Source organism: Ipomoea nil, unplaced genomic scaffold (genome assembly GCF_001879475.1).
Source record: "Ipomoea nil cultivar Tokyo-kokei standard unplaced genomic scaffold, Asagao_1.1 scaffold0298, whole genome shotgun sequence".
Lineage (NCBI taxonomy): Eukaryota > Viridiplantae > Streptophyta > Magnoliopsida > Solanales > Convolvulaceae > Ipomoea > Ipomoea nil.
The window spans coordinates 1,139,189-1,160,329 of NW_017616726.1; the positions used below are offsets into that span (position 1 = coordinate 1,139,189).

The 21,141-nt window shown below is 35.0% G+C and overlaps 2 protein-coding genes across 2 annotated transcripts; one reads left to right on the top strand and one right to left on the bottom strand.

The window, feature by feature from the left end:
- Positions 1–656: 656 nt before the first annotated feature.
- LOC109157381 (protein FAR1-RELATED SEQUENCE 5-like) lies at positions 657–2,153 on the bottom strand. Its single transcript, XM_019305298.1, has 2 exons — positions 1,957–2,153; positions 657–1,662 (listed from the first exon to the last, which is right to left on the bottom strand). Exons 1-2 carry the CDS (start codon positions 2,151–2,153, stop codon positions 657–659), a joined length of 1,203 nt encoding a protein of 400 aa, XP_019160843.1.
- Positions 2,154–17,387: 15,234 nt separating this feature from the next.
- Positions 17,388–18,699, top strand: LOC109157574 (heavy metal-associated isoprenylated plant protein 20-like). Its single transcript, XM_019305427.1, has 3 exons — positions 17,388–17,586; positions 18,012–18,087; positions 18,307–18,699. Exons 1-3 carry the CDS (start codon positions 17,512–17,514, stop codon positions 18,594–18,596), a joined length of 441 nt encoding a protein of 146 aa, XP_019160972.1. The 5' UTR covers positions 17,388–17,511; the 3' UTR covers positions 18,597–18,699.
- The last annotated feature ends 2,442 nt before the right edge of the window (positions 18,700–21,141 follow it).

A 21,141-nucleotide genomic window follows, 5' to 3' on the forward strand; every position in this document is an offset into this window, starting at 1 on the left:
ATTTTTAACTACACTTAACTCAAATACTGTTTGTATCGTGGGTGTTTTACCTCATTAGTCCATGCCAGTAACGCCGCACAATGTATCACAATATCATGCACCAACCGTATATAATTAATTTAACGTAGCGCATACTGCACACGCTCACCGGGATTTTTGCACATACGCTACCCACACCATTTATTCAACTTAAAATCTTAAAAAAACACTTATTCTGCAAAAGTTTTTTGTTTTGTGTTTTACTTATTAACGGAATAATAGATCATCTACTTTCGCGGGCAGCTTCTGCTATTATGGCCATCAGCCAGTCCACATGTTTTGAATGTGCATTTTTTCTTATAATGCTCCGTCATTGCTATCTCCCTTGTAGATTTCATTCGTTTGCCAGACCCTTTGGTTTTTGCGACGGGTGGAGGATGCACTTCTATCGTCTTTGGGGTTACGACGCCGCAATACGACTCCATTATTGCACGCTTCCCACTTACATTCAAATCGGCTCCTTCGTGCTCCCCGAATGTTGCTTCAAACTCTTCCATCCACATTTTTATCTCCTTCATTTTTTCCGGTCTTCCTTTAGCCTTGCCCAAACATCTATGAAATATATTCATTATTTGTCCTTCCTCATTGTTGCATTGGCCAAAAGTGTTACAACCATTCTATTTATCTCCGTCTGTATCAGTGGTGGAGTGCTTCACGGCGTCTCGCGTCCATCGCGGTGTAATATGTTGTGGGGGGATGTCATCGATACGTTCATCTTTCAGTACGACAAAAACATGGCTACAAAGGAGACCTACTCTTGCGTACATTCTGCATGTGCATGCTATGTTGCTTCCATCTTGCATTGTGACTGTGTATCGTTGCTCATTTTCATCCTCAACCATATATGTCTTCAACCCGTCTGCCTCTGTGTATGATCGAACTCGACATTTAAAACATCCTGCACTTATTTCCTTTTGGACCTCATAAAAAATAGTCAAAGTGTACACTCTGGCGGCTGCTCGCTCTATTCGTAGTTTTGTCTCAAATACTAGGGTCTGTCCGATGGTACTTGCTGTCAATTCTAGGTTGTTCTTTCGTTGTTTTCTTACCGCACGCTCGAAACGGGTGAAAAACTCTACCAGGCATAGGTGCTTATTCATGTTACCCTGGAAAATCCTATTCTCCGCCTCTGAACGGGAAGTGGTATGTAGCAGCCCTCCCATGAACATATCATCGCAAAATGCAGGCACCCATGACGCACGCTCCTCGTACATACGCGTTAGCCATCGATTTTCATGTAGGTTGTATTTCCCGATTACGGATTTCCACCCGATCTCGAATTCTGTTCTCGTTGCTTTCTCGTTCCACACAACACTATTCAATGCCCTCCGGAACTCATTATTCTTTGACATCTCAGCACCCACTTTCTCGCCAACCTTAGTCATAATGTGCCACATACAGTAACGGTGACGACTACCGCGAAACACATCTGCAATTGCAATCTTCATAGCTGGGTCTTGATCGGTTATTACTATAGGTGGAGCAGTCCCCATTGCATTCTTGAAGTGGTTTAATACCCAACTGTACGACTCCACATCCTCCTTATCAATCAGGGCCGCTGCGAACGTCACACATCGTTTGTGGTTGTCTACTCCTGTGAATGGAACAAACACAAGGTGGTACCTGCATTCATTACATACCAATTAATCGGGTGTCTCAAATGTGGCAAAACAAATCAATCCCACACATCGCAAACACATGCACAGACATACTACAATCACGCACAAACTTAAAACCCACGCAAAAACATCCCTTCACCTACGTTATACGTTGTTTCACATATATTCATGCATTGTGCGAGTAAAACACTCTCTCACACACACGCACTGCCATACTTAAAACTCTTATCATATTATTATGTTCCAGTATACGAATTAACATCTACACACCCATCTATTTACATTAACTCTCTCATACCTATTTGTTTTGTATGTTGCATCAAAGGATACCACGTCACCAAACGCACCATAGTTTTTCCTTGCCATACCATCCGCCCAGAATACACGAGACAATTGATCATTTGCATTCACTTCGTACTCGAAGTACATGTCACCACAATCTGTTTTCTGCTCAAGATAATTTGATATAACCAATTGCACATCTCCCCACTTCATGTACGCTAATAGATCTCTTCTGTAATTCTTGAAGTCCTATTGCGTCGCACCCACATTCTCCGGCCCCCCTACGATCTCGGCATATATGTCGAAACTTTTGCTTGCACCAACGTTTGCTTTTTCGCACTTGGTAATGAATTCTTGGTGTGCAATCTCAATGTTGCGATTCACTTTCATAAGTGGTTTCTGACTATCCTCGCACAGGCAATGTGTGTGTCTTTCTTCAAATTTGTGTACCTTATACCTCCCGTCGGGGACTATCTTCATTACAATCCTTGCCCCGCAACCAACTCTATTAGTGGTCCGCCTTCTCTTCTTCTCTGACCCCCCTCCTTCACCCAATGTTTCTTTGCCCCTATCCTCCTTAAAACCTTGCCTCGAACACACAACATCCTTTTTCAAAACAATACCAAAATCGTTCTTTTTATCCGAACTTCGACGCACATCAAATCCGGTTGTTGCGGCATACATTGTATAAAATTTTATTCCATCTTCTAGTGTGTTAAACAATTGACCTTCATATGGTTTCAGACTACGGTCACATTCTGTATACCAATATTTCGTACCTCCTGGGCTAATATCCATTCTACAATCCCTTTCTGGTTCGTTTGCATTCACCTCGTCTGGACTCCACAAACCTGTACCATACATTTCGTCAACATGTACATAATAGCCCACGCATAATATTTTAATCAACAAAATACTTATTATAAGCGTATGTAGTTATACTTTAATTGCACATGCTCATTTTATATTGTTAGGAATATAGCGGAATAATGCGGAAGCAAAGAATCGAAAATTGAGAATTATAGAAGTATAATAATAGGAAAAATATATAAACGAAGAAAATTATATAAATGACAAAATAAGAAGTTGCTAAATTGGGGTAAGATATAATAAATATATATATTAATCTCAAAAGAGAATTACAAATATATATATATATATATAAGCTACGTGAAGAAAGAAAGGAAGGAGAATGAATTCAAAAGATTTGATACATTTTACAAAGCATAAAGCTACCCTATTTATACTAAGCAATTTAGAGATAAAAACGCAAAGATGGAGAACATGCATACATAGTGCGACAGTTGCGGCAGTACGTGCAAGAAGCAACGTGGATGATGGCTGCATGGATTCTGAGCCATAGAAATTATTTCTAACAATCTCCACCTTGGATCAAATCCATCTGTGAAAATTAACAACTGGAACAGTCGACTAAACTCAAGCACTACTTGAACTTAACAACAGGAAGAACTTCATAATAGCAGGATGGATCACCATCAACTTCCTATGTGACTGAAAGAGCATAAGCAACCATATTGGTTTCATCGTCACTAGCGTACCTAGCAGGTTTTTTAATTGTCCTCCTAGGACGATCCATAGCAATGGAATACTCTCGTTGTGGCTCGACGAGAGCGGTGCTAGTAGATGCATCATCTTTAGTATTACCATCAGCAGTAGTAACACTATCAATAGGCCTGAACTCAAACTCCACCTTCTCACCAGTACTTTGCGTCTCACCTGTACTGGGAACTTTTCCAGAAGAAAGTAGTGCATTTTCATCAAAAGTGATATCTCGACTCAGAATGATTTTCCGAGAATCAGGAGACCATAGACGATACCCTTTTGACTCAGAAGCATAACCAAGGAAAATGCATTTGACAGCTCTCGGGTTTAATTTACCCGTACTGGAATGAGCATAAGCAGGACATCCAAAAACTCTTAAGATAGAGTAATCAACAGGATTACCTGACCAAACTTCCTCTGGAATTTTGAAATCAAGGGATGAATGTGGAGATCTATTTACCAAATAGCAAGCAGTAGAAACGGCCTCGGCCCAAAAATCACGTCGTTTCCATAACCCAGCATTAGAGAGCATACAACGCGCTCTTTCCAATAGAGTCCTGTTCAAACGTTCGGCAACACCATTCTGCTGGGGTTTACCAGGCAAGGTCTTGTGCCTGGCGATTCCATTTGCCGCACAAAAGTCATTGAAATCTGACTCACAGAACTCCAAGCCATTGTCTGTCCTGAGCTTCTTGACTTTTTTACCTGTCTGAGTCTCAACAAGTATTTTCCACTTCTTGAAAATAGAAAATGCCTGATTTTTGTGTTTCAGGAAATAGACCCAGACTTTGCGAGAAAAGTCATCAATAATAGACATAAAATATCTACAGCCTCCCAGGGACTGGAATTTAGTTGGTCCCCATAAATCAGAATGTATATATTCCAAAACATCTTTGGTACGGTGTGTAGCAGTAGAGAAACTAACCCTCTTTTGTTTCCCAAAAACACAATGCTCACAAAATTGTAATTTACTCGTACCTGAATCACCAAGGAGGCCTTTCTTGCTCAGGAGATGCATGCCTTTCTCACTCATATGCCCCAGACGCATATGCCATAACTGAGTGAGATTCGCATCAGACACCGATGAGGATACCGCTACTGAACCTGTCACAGTACTGCCATGCAAGACATACAAGCTTCCAGAACGAGAAGCTTTCATGAGAATAAGAGAGCCTTTTATGACCTTCAAAACTCCACCTTCAGCTGTGTACTTGCACCCCAGAGATTCCAAGGTGCCCAATGATATCAGATTGCGTTTCAAATCAGGAATATACCGAACATTGGTAAGAGTCCTGACAACGTTATCATGAGTTTTAATCTGAACACTTCCAATTCCACTAACCTTGCATTGGATATCATTACCAAGCAAGACAACTCCACCATCAACCGGTTCCAGAGAGATGAACCAATCTTTGTGGGGACACATGTGGAATGTACAACCAGAGTCCAAAATCCACTCGGTTTCACTCCGTTTCTCACCGGAGCTAACAGATAACAACACATCACCATCTGAATCACTTTCAACAACACTAGCTTCAGCGGACTTCTTTTCTCTCTCTTGCTTGTTTTTCAACTTGAAGCATTCAGTCACATCATGACCATGCTTCTTGCAGTACTTACAGGATTTGTTGGACTTATGTCCTTTGGACTTGGATCTAGAATTTTTATTGCTACTCCCTGATTCAAGTGAACGACCCCTTACAGTCAAGCCTTCACCTTTGTCCTCAGACTTAATTTCAAAGTCAAACTTTTCTTTGGACAATAAGTTCGACTTAACATTGTCGAAAGTAAGGGTATCACTACTATTACCATACAGCATAATTTCTTTGAAATGCGTGTATGATCTAGGGAGAGAGACAAGCAATAAAACAGCGCGATCCTCATCTTCAATTATAACATCAATATTTTCCAAGTCCAATAAAATAGAATTGAATTCATCCAAGTGAGATTTAATAGAAGTACCTTCCGTCATACGGATTGTGTACAGACGCTCCTTCAAACGCAACGTGTTCGCCAGAGTTTTGGCCATGTAAAGCGTATCCAGCTTGGACCATAAATCTGACGCAGTCGTCTCACTTACTACCTCACGTAGAACTTCTTTAGACAGACACAAAAGAATGGTTGAACGTGCCTTGTCATCCAGATCTTCCCAATCTACATCTGTCATTGTAGCCGGTTTCTTCTTCTTCCCAGCTAGCGCTTTCTTCAAACCGTTCTGGGTTAGAACGGCTTCCATCTGAACCTTCCAGATAGAAAAGCTAATTTTCCCGTCGAACTTCTCGATATCGAACTTGGTAACAGTTGACATCTTTGAAAATAACTCTCAATTAAACCGTTCTGATACCACTTGTTAGGAATATAGCGGAATAATGCGGAAGCAAAGAATTGAAAATTGAGAATTATAGAAGTATAATAATAGGAAAAATATATAAACGAAGAAAATTATATAAATGACAAAATAAGAAGTTGCTAAATTGGGGTAAGATATAATAAATATATATATTAATCTCAAAAGAGAATTACAAATATATATATATATATATATATAAGCTACGTGAAGAAAGAAAGGAAGGAGAATGAATTCAAAAGATTTGATACATTTTACAAAGCATAAAGCTACCCTATTTATACTAAGCAATTTAGAGATAAAAACGCAAAGATGGAGAACATGCATACATAGTGCGACAGTTGCGGCAGTACGTGCAAGAAGCAACGTGGATGATGGCTGCATGGATTCTGAGCCATAGAAATTATTTCTAACATATATTTTGCACAAACACAAAACCCACAATTCAGCGTAATATTTTACTCAACAACATCATTAATACAAGCGTGTGTAGTTATACTTTGATTGCACATGCTCATATTATATTTTGCACAAACACAGAACCCACAATTCAGCATAATATTTTACTCAACAACATCATTAATACAAGCGTATGTAGTTATACTTTGATTGCACATGCTCATATTACATTTTGCACAAACACAGAACCCCCATTACACATGTCGGAAAAAACTACGGTACTCACCACCTTTTTAAAAATAATGGATTGTCATTTGCACACACCTGCCTTTGAATTTGCACAAAACACCTTACGCTATACAGTACGTGGAAACTGAACAAAAAATGACACCATAATAACGACAGAAAAGGAACAAAAACATTCAAACACGCCTGGAAAACAATAGGTCTCTCGCCGCATTCAAACGCATAGTGATAGAAGCACACGATACTAGAATCCAATAACGCTTGAATACATGATGCACATACATGTTCACAAGAAAACAAGAATAAAAATACAACAAAAAAAAAAAAAAAAAAAAACATAAACTAAAATGCACATACCTATGTCCGGCAGTCCCATCTTTGAGCTCGTTACAACTGCTGTTCTTTCACACTGTATGGTGATGGCTTGCGTTAAGCAATAATCACAATACAAATTCTATTACATTATCGCAAATATATATTACAATCCCAAAAAAACGGATGCTAATCATGGAATATATTCCATTTTATTTGTAACCATAAATACTTATTACATTACAATTACTTATTCACCCTTATGCCTATACTGCATCCTAAAATCCATACAGATTCTAATTCAATCTCACCCTTAAATATTCATTGATCTAATGGATATGATTAGATCTCATACACCCATCTAAATATGTGACCTCATGGGATCCGGAGCCAATATATATATATATATATATATATATATATATATATATATATATATATATATATATATACGCTATTTTTCTGGTGCAAACCATTATTAACATGTGAACTAGTGGATCAATCCGGAGCATTGGTGTTATAGATCGAACGGCAGCAAAGTAGGCTACGCACATTAGTACCCTACACTACGCAACATGGGATACACTCCCTCATTACATAACTACGGATCCCCCCAAACGTATTTGAACAGAGTTCTACCGTTCATCGACCGCTAACAGTTCGCGATGTTTACGGCACTGAGGTGACAATGAGCGAATCCGACACCGGTGCAGTCAGAGGTACCCCCGCGTTCTCGCCGCATGGGTGACCGGCGGCGGGTGTTTTTTTTTTTTTTTTTTTTTTTAACCCCCTAACATTCAACTTGTGCTTTTGCAGAAGGCCGCATGGTGATCCCGGACGCCCGTCGTTCTGTGGTGGGGTCATCGCCGTCCGAACAACACGAACGGACACCACCCATGGATCCTTCACTAATACCGACAGGGTCACCGATGAGTGTTGCAGTGAAGAGCCCTATGGAATTCGGGTGTGGAGGTCTAGCAAGATAGACGGTCAAATTAAGACTCCAAAAGCTACCCAACTTTAACAGTGTAATAGTTAGTGTGTGACGCATGCACACCGTATCCGCTGCACCTACGCTTGATACCGTACATCAACAACGATCGGACGGCAGATAACAGTTCACACGTCCACACTTTACGCAAAGTTCACACCTGAACTGCATCCTATATATATATATATATATATATATATATATATATATATATATATATATATATATATATATATATATATATATATATATATAAACATAATAAGTGTGGATGAAGGTATACCCTTCATTTATCTCCGTTTTTTCCGTTAAAAGTTTTTTGATACATTATGCTATAAAAGTTGTACTATATAATATTTTGGACAAACATACCCCTACCATTATAACTTCCGTTATCTTTTCCACTATTGTTACTATGGACATGCATCCACCATATAATTTCTTATATTTTTTGAAAGCATATAATTTCTTATATATTATTCAATAATAATAATAATATATACACATTATATATTGGGGTTATATGTTAGTTATTTCTTAAAAAATAAATATCAAATTTATAAAAATGTTTTACTGTTGTAATTTGACCTATCAATTAGCCCAGATCTCGCGTGATAGTTGCACGGTAATAGCTTGGAGATATGCGTGTATATGTATGCGTGTATAGAGTAGAGAAGTAAAAGAAAAAGGAGAAAAAGAACACCAAATGTAGGGCACAACTACCATATCATTTCATTAGCCTTCACTATCAATTTATAGGAATACATACAACCTTTCATATCCTTAATCATAAACAATGTAATAAGTGGAAGGCAAATGAAGAGACTCAAGATTAATGGCCATAATGAAATATTTATAAAACTCCCCCTTGGCCATTATCTTACCACACTCATGCCTCGTTAAAAACCTCGCTAGAAAATCCAGTGGGAAAATCTAGACGAGGAAAAGAGTACACGAAGTATGTTAAACTATTGTGTTGCACTGGTTGCCTCATTAAAAACCTTAGCCTAAGAAAACCCTGTGGGGAAAAACTTAGCTAAGGGAAAAAGAGTACAACCATATTCTTTCATAGCATAATCTTCAGGATTACAAAAGTCCTCTAGATTGTCCATTCTAGCACAGCTATGGGTTGTCGCTCCCCCTGAAGATAACAATCTTCTAAGCCTACGAGCATCCCAATTTTATAAACATATTACTCAAATGTGGATGTAGGCAGAGACTTAGTGAACATATCTGCAAGATTGTTCAGTGGGGCAAACTTTCTCAACAAGAATTTTACAACTCTTCTAGAGTTCATGTGTGTAGAAGGACTTAGGTGCAACAGGTTTTGTAAGGTTCCCCTTAACCAACCTATTACTTGTTTGTGCAACACAATCTTATTTGTCCTCATATGAGACATTGGGGGTAAAAATATAACATAACCAGTTTTGGACTTGGCATCATAGGGATCAAATAAAAGAACCAATGCCCAAGTAGCCCATCAAAACCACATATGGGTTTCTCACATAAATGTCAAAATCTTTGTACCTCGAAGGTGCTGGAGGATATGTTAAATACCACTCCAATTTTCATTGTAGAGGGAAACACTAAATGTTGCTAGCAATTTCATCGCAAATTCAATATCAGGCCTGATGCGATTATGGAACTTCTAGTTCAATAATAGTGCTCCAATGGGAATGAAGTAATGGACTTCCAGTCTTAAAATATCCTCATTATCATCTTCGAGTCTAAATGGTCCTTTATCTAATTCAAGAGATTATTGGACAATCATTGGTGTGATAAGTAAATAATATTTATCCATATAAAATATCTTCAAGATATTTTTCAAGTAGGCTAACTGGTATATAAAAACTTGTTCAAGGAGAAGCTCGATCTTCATGTCGATACAATACTTGGGTTTCCCAAGTCTTATATTTTAAAACTCCGTCTTTCAGCAGGAGCTAATATCACCAAGCTCTCTATGTGTTTCAATAATGTTTAAACCATCAATATCGACTGAGATGATAAATAAATAACTCCATTAGCAATTTGTTAAGGAACACATAATGGTACATATTATTTGCATATTCCTTTTTTGGGAGGAAAACACTCAGTTAATAATATTCAAGTCATACAAATACTTGGTAGTTTAATGCTACACGTTGCGATTTTCACATTCCTTATTTCAAAAGTGTTCAATCCATCAGGGATTTACAAATAAATATTAGCGTCTAATGACCCATAAGTTTGTTGGTCATGACGTTCATCAACTGCATATCTAAATTTATAATTCACTGCCAATAATGTTAATTAGCGGAACGTAATGCCATATGTTATGGGGGAGAACATTTGATTAAAATCAATTTAGGGTCTCTGCGTAAACCCTTAAGCTACCAGTCTCGCTTTATATCATACCACCAGATTATTTGTATTTCTCTTTTGTACAAACACTCATTTGTAGCCTTCAGGGTTAACATTAAATGGTGTACATGTTATAAAGAGAATACAGTTTTAGCGAGTTGAGCTATATATGCCTTAATTGCTCCTTTATACATAAAAAATACCAAGGCACAACTGGTGCCTAGCTCTGGATCCAGATTCTCATATAACGAGAGCAATTTGTAAAGGCAATTCTGTTGTCGACAACTATAATATTTTTCATAAATTTCTCTCATATATATAAAATAATGGCAATTTCTAATTCAACCAGACTCTAGACATTTCTCAAAGATATTTTTATCTGGTCATTCCGCATCCCCAGTATTATAATTTTGGGTGCACTTATAAATTTACTGGTTTTTTTTTTTTTTTTTTTTTTTTGCCTTCTGGACGAATGCCTTCAGGACATATACTTCTTTAATCGATTTCAAGAGTGACGAAATTTACTACTAGCTTTAGCTTTTCGCGGATTCTTGTCTTTTATATCAACATGTCTCAACGCTTCTGGCGCCAAGGAGCATTGGTAAATACATACGGTCCAAGTTCGGGAAGATACATGGGACCTAGTCACTCTTTTTATCAGTATATATATTGGCAGATTAATTATCTTCTGAACTTCTAGTTCAGTTTACTTCTTATGAACTTCTAGTTCAGTCTACCTAGTACGTGGATTCAAAAATTGAAGATCAATCATTCATAGAATTTCCCGGCATTCTATAAAATTTGAGCACTTATCTCCCCCTAATGCCGTGAAATGATCTTCATAAACTGTGCAGTCAGCGTACCTAATTTATATATTGATCCCTTATCATGGGCTCTAAGGATTTAAATAACAGACGGAGGTTTATAATCAACATATACATGCCCACAAAGGTACGCTATGGTGGTGATATAGGAAAAAGACTGCACACTGTGAATAAAACGCAGATGAGAAATGTTAGTTTTATACCACGTACTAGGTTCTAGGGGAGAATAATTATGATATGCAGTAGGTCAGATTGTGATAACCACAATAGCATATAAAACTGATGTCCCCAACAAGAAAATATATAATAAGATATGAAAGCATACATATCAAATGATATTACAAGGATACGCAACAATCATAAGGAAGCTGTGAAGCTTGTCAAAAAAAAAAAAAAAAGATCTTCAAGATCTCCCAAAAATCCTTATCCTCAACTTTACATTAGTTCACTCACTGGTTTGGGAATTGCTTCGTGCAAATTCACATGATATAATTCACTCCCTCATTTGCATCGGGCAAACTGATATGAAATAATTCATTCCCTCGTTTGCTTCGGGCAAACTGGCATGATATAAGTTACTCCCTCGTTTGCTTCGGGCAAACTGACATGATATAATTTACTTCCACTACTGGAAATTATAGAATTTCCGACCACCTGAAAGTGATCTTAAATTAAGTCGAAGCCTTGTTCCGACCACTTTTGGTATCCGGAAAAACCTTTGTTGCTATTTCCGACCACTTTTTGGTATCAATTTGATTCAAGATCACTTTCAGGTGGTCGGAAATTCCATAATTTCCGGTAGTGTTCTACCTTTCAAATAACATTTAAACAAATTACATCATGTATGGCATAAATCAATTATCATTCTTATATAGGAGTATTCCATTTCTTAAATAACACAAAATTGCACTAAGCCATATTCGGAGAAATATTCAACATTTTGACATCTTAAATTTAGTCAAAAGATGATTATCATAATTTTTTGATAATAGCAATCCTTCCGGAATTGGTAAAGGATATGTAGAACAAATAATAATTCAACTTCGAATTAGCAACCAGTCAATTGCATACGAGAATCATGTTGCACGCATGAGAAAAATTTCCATAAATATGCATGCAAACTAAGAGAAGTAACTCCGAGAAGTAAACTTCCTCCGGAAAATAAAGTCCAGGAAGTAAACATCATTCGAAAAGTAAAATTTCTAGGCTTACCACTCCATGTTAAAGCTTAGATGGATAAGCTTAGAGATCGAAGTAAACTTTTAGAATAGTCAATTCGAGTAGTAAAATCACTTTGCACTCATAATAATTTGCGTCCAAAAATAACTTAACTTTTCGAATATTGCGGTCATGAATTAACTTTTCGGATGTTTCAGGCATAAACTAACTTCTCGGATGCTTCAAGCATAAGCTAACTTCTCAGATGCTTCATGCATGAGCTAACTACTCGGATACTTCATGCTTCAGGCATAAACTAACTTCTCATATTTTGTTGTCTTGTACTACTGCTGGAGTACAAATTACTCACACGAAAAGTTGTCAATGTCTTTTCAATTAAATATTTCTCTAAAACTTCTTGTTTAGAGTTTCACTTCTGAGACTATTTTGTGAAGAGCTGAATTATAGTCAGTTACTGACTTATAATCTTAAAACTTAAGATTAATCTAGTCAAAATGTGTCTGAGGAAGGACAATAGATGACTACTAGTCAAAATGGTCATTCAGGGACTTACATAACGCAATATGGACTTTTTCAATCAAATACTCAATTTTAAGATCGTGGTTCAAGTAGTGACGTATGAAAATGAGAGCTTGTGCCTTCTGGGCATCGGTTCTCTGTGACTTAGCAACAAAAGTTTGGCTCGATTTCTTAGATGCCAAAAATATTTCAATATCCAAAGCATAAATGAAATAATTGCTATCGACATGAGCGAGCTCAATAAATTCACATTTTCAATGAAATGCATAATCTACAAGATCATCATTTGATACAACTTTAGGAAACAATGTGACAACTTGTAGAAAAACCACTATTTTGAATACATGTTCAAGCAATGGATGAAGAAACACCTTTTACATAAATATGCATATCTGTTTCTTAGCATTCTAATACAAACACAACAATCCAATGCAAACATAATAAGGACCGATTATGCATTCGATATCCATAGTTATAGAACATACATGGATACATATACATACAATTTGACATATAACCACATGTATTTACCATTTCAAAGCATCATGGTTCATATAGAGCCTATCTCATATACATGAATTGAGAGAATAAATAAAGATAATATGTATTTACAAATTAATGTATTTACCCAAATTCTTAACCATGTCTTGATGAGGGGTTCATCACTCAAAAGTTGTTAACAAACATGAAGAATTATCACCCATTTCATAGAAACAATAATTGAAGGTTCCAAACAAAATTCATATATACACAAAAATCAAAATGGTGCAACACGAATCGGTGAGGCAAACACCAAATTGATGCAACAAGCATCGACTCGTGCTACAAGCAACAAGACACGAATTGTTGCGGCAAACACCGAATTGATGCAGCAAGCATCGACTCATGTTTATAGCATCAACTCGTGCTACAGGCAATGAGTGGTGCTTCACTATCCAATTCACCTAATTGATGCTCCCAAGTCATCAATTAAGCTTTAAAGTCTACTCACTCTTAAGCTTCCACAAAATAAACTTTAACAATCTTAATTAAAACCATTCATTCATTGCCTAATTAGGCACAAAAACGAATTGCTAATCACATGCAAACGACATATCATAAAAACATAATAATGCACTACAACATAGGGTATATAACATACAAAGTATGCGAAATGAAAATAATATGTATACATACATTGCATCTTCATACGAAAAGCCACTTCTATTTACAGAAACATATATATCACATGTTTTTCTTTCAATTTGAAGAATCAAAAATAAAATTGAAAATATATATTCAAAAAATTACACAATCATATATATATACGAACCAGTATGTGCAATTCATATTTCAAATTTTAGAATCAATATGTATCATATCAATCATGCATTTCATAATCATATCAAGAGGTGTAGAATCAACATGCGCCATATAAAACATGTATTATATGAATCCTATGAACATGCTTGCCTAGTATAAAAACATGTATTATAACAAGTCCGAGCATACCGTTCACCGAGGAATATGTTTGCGATTCGTGCTGATAACGTGTTGTAATTTAACCTATCAATTAGCCCAGATCTCGCGTGATAGTTGCACGGTAATAGCTTGGAGATATGCGTGTATATGTATGCGTGTATAGAGTAGAGAAGTAAAAGAGAAAGAGAAAAAGAACAACAAATGTAGGGCACAACAACCATATCATTTCATTAGCCTTCACTATCAATTTATAGGAATCCATACAACCTTTCATATCCTTAATCATAAACAATGTAATAAGTGGAAGGCAAATGAAGAGACTCAAGATTAATGGCCATAATGAAATATTTATAACATTTACATTATTATTATTACTAGTAATTCACCCGCGCGATGCACGGAAAAAAATTATGTTATTATAAATATAAATAAAAAATAGAAAAACTAAAATATTTTAAATTATTTAATATAATAATATTTTTGAGCTTCCATTCGTCAAGTATTTATTATTTTTATAGAATACAAAATTACAATTAAAATTAAAATTATAATTTTATATGGTTAATATAATCTCTAATTATGTGCATATTCAAATAAACTTATAGAGAGAATTTACATAATTACATTGATTTATTGTTAATTGTATTTCATCTAATCGAACACATTTTTTATATGATTATATAATATATAACTATTTTATTTTTCAAAAGTATATTTTTTATATGATTATATAATATATAGCTATCTTATTTTTAAAATGTTGTGCTTTTTTTTTTATTTTTTTTTTATTTTTTTTATCACAATACGAATAATAACTAAGATAATTACATTTGGAAAGCAAATTTCAAATTTTGTATGTGTAAATTTAAACTCTAATTGAACATATTTTTTATATGATTATATAATATATAGCTATTTTATTTTTCAAAAGTATATTTTTTATATGATTATATAATATATAGCTATTTTATTTTTTAAATGTTGTGCTTTTTTTTTTTTTTTTATCACAATACGAATAATAACTAAGATAATTACATTTGGAAAGTAAATTTCAAATTTTGTATGTGTAAATTTAAACTCTAATTGAACACATTTTTTATATGATTATATAATATATAGCTATTTTATTTTTCAAAAGTATATTTTTTATATGATTATATAATATATAGCTATTTTATTTTTTAAATGTTGTGTTTTTTTTTTTTTTTTTTTTATAATAAAGGATGTTGTGGCATTAATTGTAACATTAATTATTTCCCAAACCATATAGCTTTATTATATAAAGGATTATTATTATTATTATTATTATTATTATTATTATTATTATTATTATTATTATTATTATTAAACTTAAACTTTTAATATAAAGTACTAATATTGGGCACCTATTTCTTGCACATTGCGTATAAAAAATACTAATATATATATAGTTGCTTCTAGCAAACCTTAATCTTGTCATGCAAGCCAATAACAATTCATTTCAAGACAAGAAAATGGAATAACGTAAAGACGAACAACATTATAATTATATGCAGTTAAACCTTAGCTAATACTGCTAATATCGACAAACCGAAACGCGTGGGAACAATTGAGTCAACTGATACGGCAATGAAACACTACGTTCGCATCATATGCAAAAACTTGTAAACCACGCTTTCACATTTAGATTTTGAAAATGTTGTTAACCTAGCGGCCCCACATATGTTTTATGTGATTAAAATTTGATTTTATATATATATAAAAACTTGTTTTATGTTCACATCATTATGTATTTTATGTTTTAATAACGGTAATGAAACAGTACTGTAAGTTCACATCATTTTCTTCCATATATTTTAATTAAATTTGTTATGTGTGATTTTATTAATTTTCCCTTTTTTTTTTATTAATTTTAGTTTTGATCTGTTGGTTATTATATTTTATTTTTAAAAAATGCAATTATTTTTAAAATGGATCATAATTGTTCATTGACTACTTGTTGGAGTATTAATTAAGTTGAATCTATAATCTAATCAACAATGACTATAGAGAAATGAAACAAACAATATGAAGGTCATATTTGGTAACATAGTTAGTTTCTCAATTAATTTTAACTTATTTGACTACTATTAGCTGTTTGACTTGATTAAGCAATCAATATGAGTGTTTGATTATTAGTTTTTTGTAACAACTTATTGGTTTAAAATGCTAAAATTCAAAAAGCTGCTCAAAGCATCTTTCAATAAGTTTTTTGATAAAGTCATTTTGCATGTAATCAGCTATCAGCTAATTTATCAAATATTTTTTTACAATCAGCTAATGCTATCAACTAGTCAAACTCGCTAACTCAATCAGCTAATAACTATTTACCAAACTACTAAAAACGTGTCACTTTTAGTTTTAATATAGGACTAAAAAGTGACACGAATTGAACACAAATTAAATGTGATACATTTTTAATTATTGATGATAAGATCTAGTGAATTTTGAATTAAAGAATTAAAATTGAAAAGCAAAATCATAAGAATTAAAATTAGAACTAACCCTTCCGAGATCGAATTCTTAAAACTAAAAAAAATAATAAAAAAATTCAAACAAGTTTTAATCCACAAAATGCAATTAATATATATAATCAGCATCAAATTCATATTTTTATATTTAGATTATCTCATTCCAACTAGTTAGGCATTAAGTTATTGACAATTAAACATTTACCCAACGCTCAAAATTGAACATTTAGTTCATTCAAAGTAAAAACTTAATTTAATAAACACAAGCTTCTTCTTTAATCACGATCATGACGCATCATAAAATTTTCTCATTCATGAAATAGTCTTTACCAATAAAATTTATAATAATACCAAACTATATATTATCTAAACGTAACTGTTAAGTACATAATTAATTATTATTGGCTTAGATAGTCTTCGTACAACGTAATGTAATGTTTTATTGATTTTTAAATAAAATCTTTTAATTTTATTTTATATTTTTGTAAAGGGAAGTAACCTGGAAATGTTCTGTTACTTACGCGCTCGATACATTAGAGCATATTGTCCAAAATGGGACGCATTTTCGTTTACTGATTGATTAATTGGGGTGCAAGTAAAACCCAACTATATATATATATATATATATGTATTATGTAATTTCGTTGAATATACACTTCATAATAAATAAATTAATATCTCTCAATCACAGCTAGCTGACAACTATACGTTCCTTGTGTGCTAATCATTAGTTGTCGTTGTAGCACACGACTAGGTTGGGCTATAAATAATGCACACAAATCTTTCTCACCCTTCCAACAACTACTATAGATCTTCTTGCTCTTCAAATTATTTTCAAAAAAATATTAATTAAATTTGAAAATAATAAAAGACAAATACAAGGAACGAAAGACAGGAAGATATGGGTTTTGTTGATCATCTATCAGACAAGTTTGAGGTTACAAGCACAAGAAAGAGCTCAAGAAAAGCCATGCAGGTAAGCTTCTATTTTTTGCTTGCTTTAAGTCATGTTTGGTAAAATAGTTAGCTTATCAGTTAATTTTGACTTGTTAACTTATCAGCTAATTTTGGCTTGTTTGATCACTATTAGTTGTTTGACTTGGTTAAACCACTAATATGAGTGTTTGATTAATTAGAGTTTTGTATTGCTTTAAAATACTAAAATTAAAAAACCTGCTCAAAATAATTTTTTTGTCTTTTTGAGAATGTCATTTTGTATATATAATCAGCTATATTATCAACTAACAGCTAATTCACCAAACATTTTTCTACAATCAGCTGACAGCTATTTATCAAACACCCCTAATTTGTTTTCTATATTGGCCTGTGATTTTATTTTTCTTTTTGGGTTTTTCTCCCAATGTTTCCTAAGTATGATGTTGAATTTGGGCATTGTTTCAGACAGTTGAAATCATGGTGGAAATGGACTGTGATGGTTGTGAAAAGAGAGTGAGGAAAGCTGTTTCATCTATCAAAGGTTCGATATGTCCATCTCTCATATATACATATACATATACATATACATATATACTGATATATATTTATCTCAAATTAAATCTCCACCTCATTTAGTAACACATTTTATGTTTTATAATTGAGAGATATATGTATGTAGTGTATGCATTAAGCTAATAGTATAGACTATAGAGAGTATATTTGAATTTGCTTTATGTTTAATGACTTCCCTTTGATACAGGCGCGGAGTCAGTGGAAATCGACAGAAATGAAAGCAGGGTGACGGTAAAGGGTTATGTGGAACCAAACAAGGTGTTAAGGAAGGTGCAAAGAACAGGAAAGAGTGCTGAGTTTTGGCCATACGTTAGATATGATTTGGTGGCCTACCCTTATGCCCATGAAGCCTATGATGAGGTAGCACCCCAGGGTTATGTCAGGAATGTCCCTCAAGCCCTTCTGCCCAATCCCACCACTGAAAGGTTCACCACCATGTTTAGCGACGAAAACCCTAATGCTTGTTTTATTATGTAAAGTTTTAAGTTCTACTCTCAATTTTAAATTTTGATGTTAGATTAGTATGATACGATATATAGTTATTCTTTAATTGTGTAGTAGGTATTCTTTGATTTTGTAAGTACGAGTATATATATATATATATATATATATATATATATATATATAGAACTTATACCTGTGTATACATTGATATGCATTTTGTTTGGTGAACTTTGGTCATAAATTTTTGGATGATTTTGAGTGGTTAATAACGTTATTTTTAATATCATTTAAACATATTTGTTGATGGATGACCAATAATGGTCATGCTACAATAATGTTACGATCAATATAGATATTTTCAAAAAAAAAAAAATGACTAAAAATAGAATGACACAAATTATTAGGACCAAAAGGGGAAAATGACTTAACACATAGAATTGAATAGATTAAAATGTCATTGTATTTAACGTCATTGATAGTACTAATTCCCTCATAGTAAGATGTATGTACTGTATGTATAATGTGTAGATGAAATGTAGAATCTCTGTAGTATGAATGAAGAAGATGAGATATAGTAAAGGGGGTTCTTTTATTAATGTTGTTCTCGTCTTTGTAGAGAGAAGGGGGAGAGGAGGGTGTCTGCAGAGAGAGTAATATCCCTTAGAGAGTGAGGGTCACCCCTTAATAATGAGGGCCAAAGGCCCTTTTATAGGCATACGGTGGTGGCGGGTTTTGTAACACCCCTAATTTTTAAAGTGATTAAAAGCTTATATAAATAACGCAATCTTCCATTAATTATCCCAAACAAAGCATACACTAAACACAATTGTCGGGGTGCTATGCCACACCTAGGTTTGAGAACCTAGGTGCCCAGGCTAAGACTATTCAGACAAGTAAATCCACAAGTCAACAATCAATTACAATCCATGACACGTAGGCCAACCACTACAGCTAGGAATAACTAGACTAAGACTACGAGTCCATCTAGCGCACTCATCAGCTAATGATCATCACCTGAAAAACATATCGTAGCAACTGTCAGCGAATAATGCTGAGTAACCCACTCCCACACGTTAAGTACAATAAATATAAGTATAGGAAATCATTTTGGAACTGGAATACATATATAGCCTAAGCGACACTAGCTTTTAAACCGGGATCAAGACTCAAGATACAACAACAGACTTAACACTATAGAACAATCATAAAGACTAACATGCATCCTAAGAACACAAGGCAACGCATAATAGGAAAGCAAGCTCATAAATAACAAATAGAGACAGCAACGGGATTCAAAGATAATCAATTAGCAAGTAATCATCAAAATACACAATCCATCTTCCAACCTTATACCAAGTTCCAACCTTTTTATTCCTATCCATCCTTACATCAGTTCCAACCTGTACCTCCAGGCCACCCTTATACCTCCTTCGGAGCAACTAAATGCCCCACTACGTAACCACCAACAAGTCCACCAACATGGTAGCACCGAAGTTTCATTCGCATGGTCCGTGCCTCTAACACCAATACCAAGGGGTCAACGCATATAACTCTAACATGACACCGCGGCGCTTATACCCTGACCCAAGCCTTTAGCCAGCAAGTCTAAGGGGTGGTCCGTGCCTTTAGCATGATAACCGTGCACTCGTTGTGCTTTCCGCAAACAATTTATCTCCATCAATCACAATCTCATCATCATTAGTCACATTAATCATTGCGCAATGACCACGGTACCCATCATCATTCAATCAATCAATCATGTAATCAACAATAACAATCAAGGCATATAAACAAACGACACACGCAAATTCCTAGAACGGTACTCAAAACATCGTACGAGACTCACAAATATCAAACGGGATACAACGAGACACGGGAAAACAACAAACGGGGGAAAACACCCCGCCACACCTCGCCTTTCCAGCGGGTTGGGGGTGGGTGGTGGACCACCCGCCGGCAGCGTCACTGTTCCAGTGGGTGCCCGGTGGGCAGTCGCCTGCCCGCTAGTTGCCCACTGGAACCGGGCAGTGTGGGCAGCGGGTAGGTGGCGGGGATTCGTCCCCGCACCTACCCCCCACTAGTACAAGGGTAGAAGATCCGGTTCGGGGTTCGTTCGTGGAACCCAAAACCATGTCCAAACACATTCTGACACGCAACAACAATATCACGGGTTCAATTAACGGAGATTAAACCAAGAATCATTCCAATTACGTTCTAACACGATCCCTAAACATGCCAAGACTCGACATCAAACACATAACGATTCAGGAGCATCCGGAACCACAAGAACATCAAGAATTCTATATGCAAGCCCTAAAGACGAGTCCTAGGCTAGACCCAACACCCAATCATGAATAAACCCACCCAAGAATACCAAGAACAACACAACAACGAGATTCACGATATAAACCCTAGGGACAAGCTCTAGACATAATTAAATACAAGATTACACATATAACCAATCGCAACATCAAGATCACCAAGATTATCAAATAAACACAATATGAATCTTAGGCAAGGCTCTATCAAGACTCAATCACGGAATCACACATACAATCATCAAAGGAGCCAATAAATA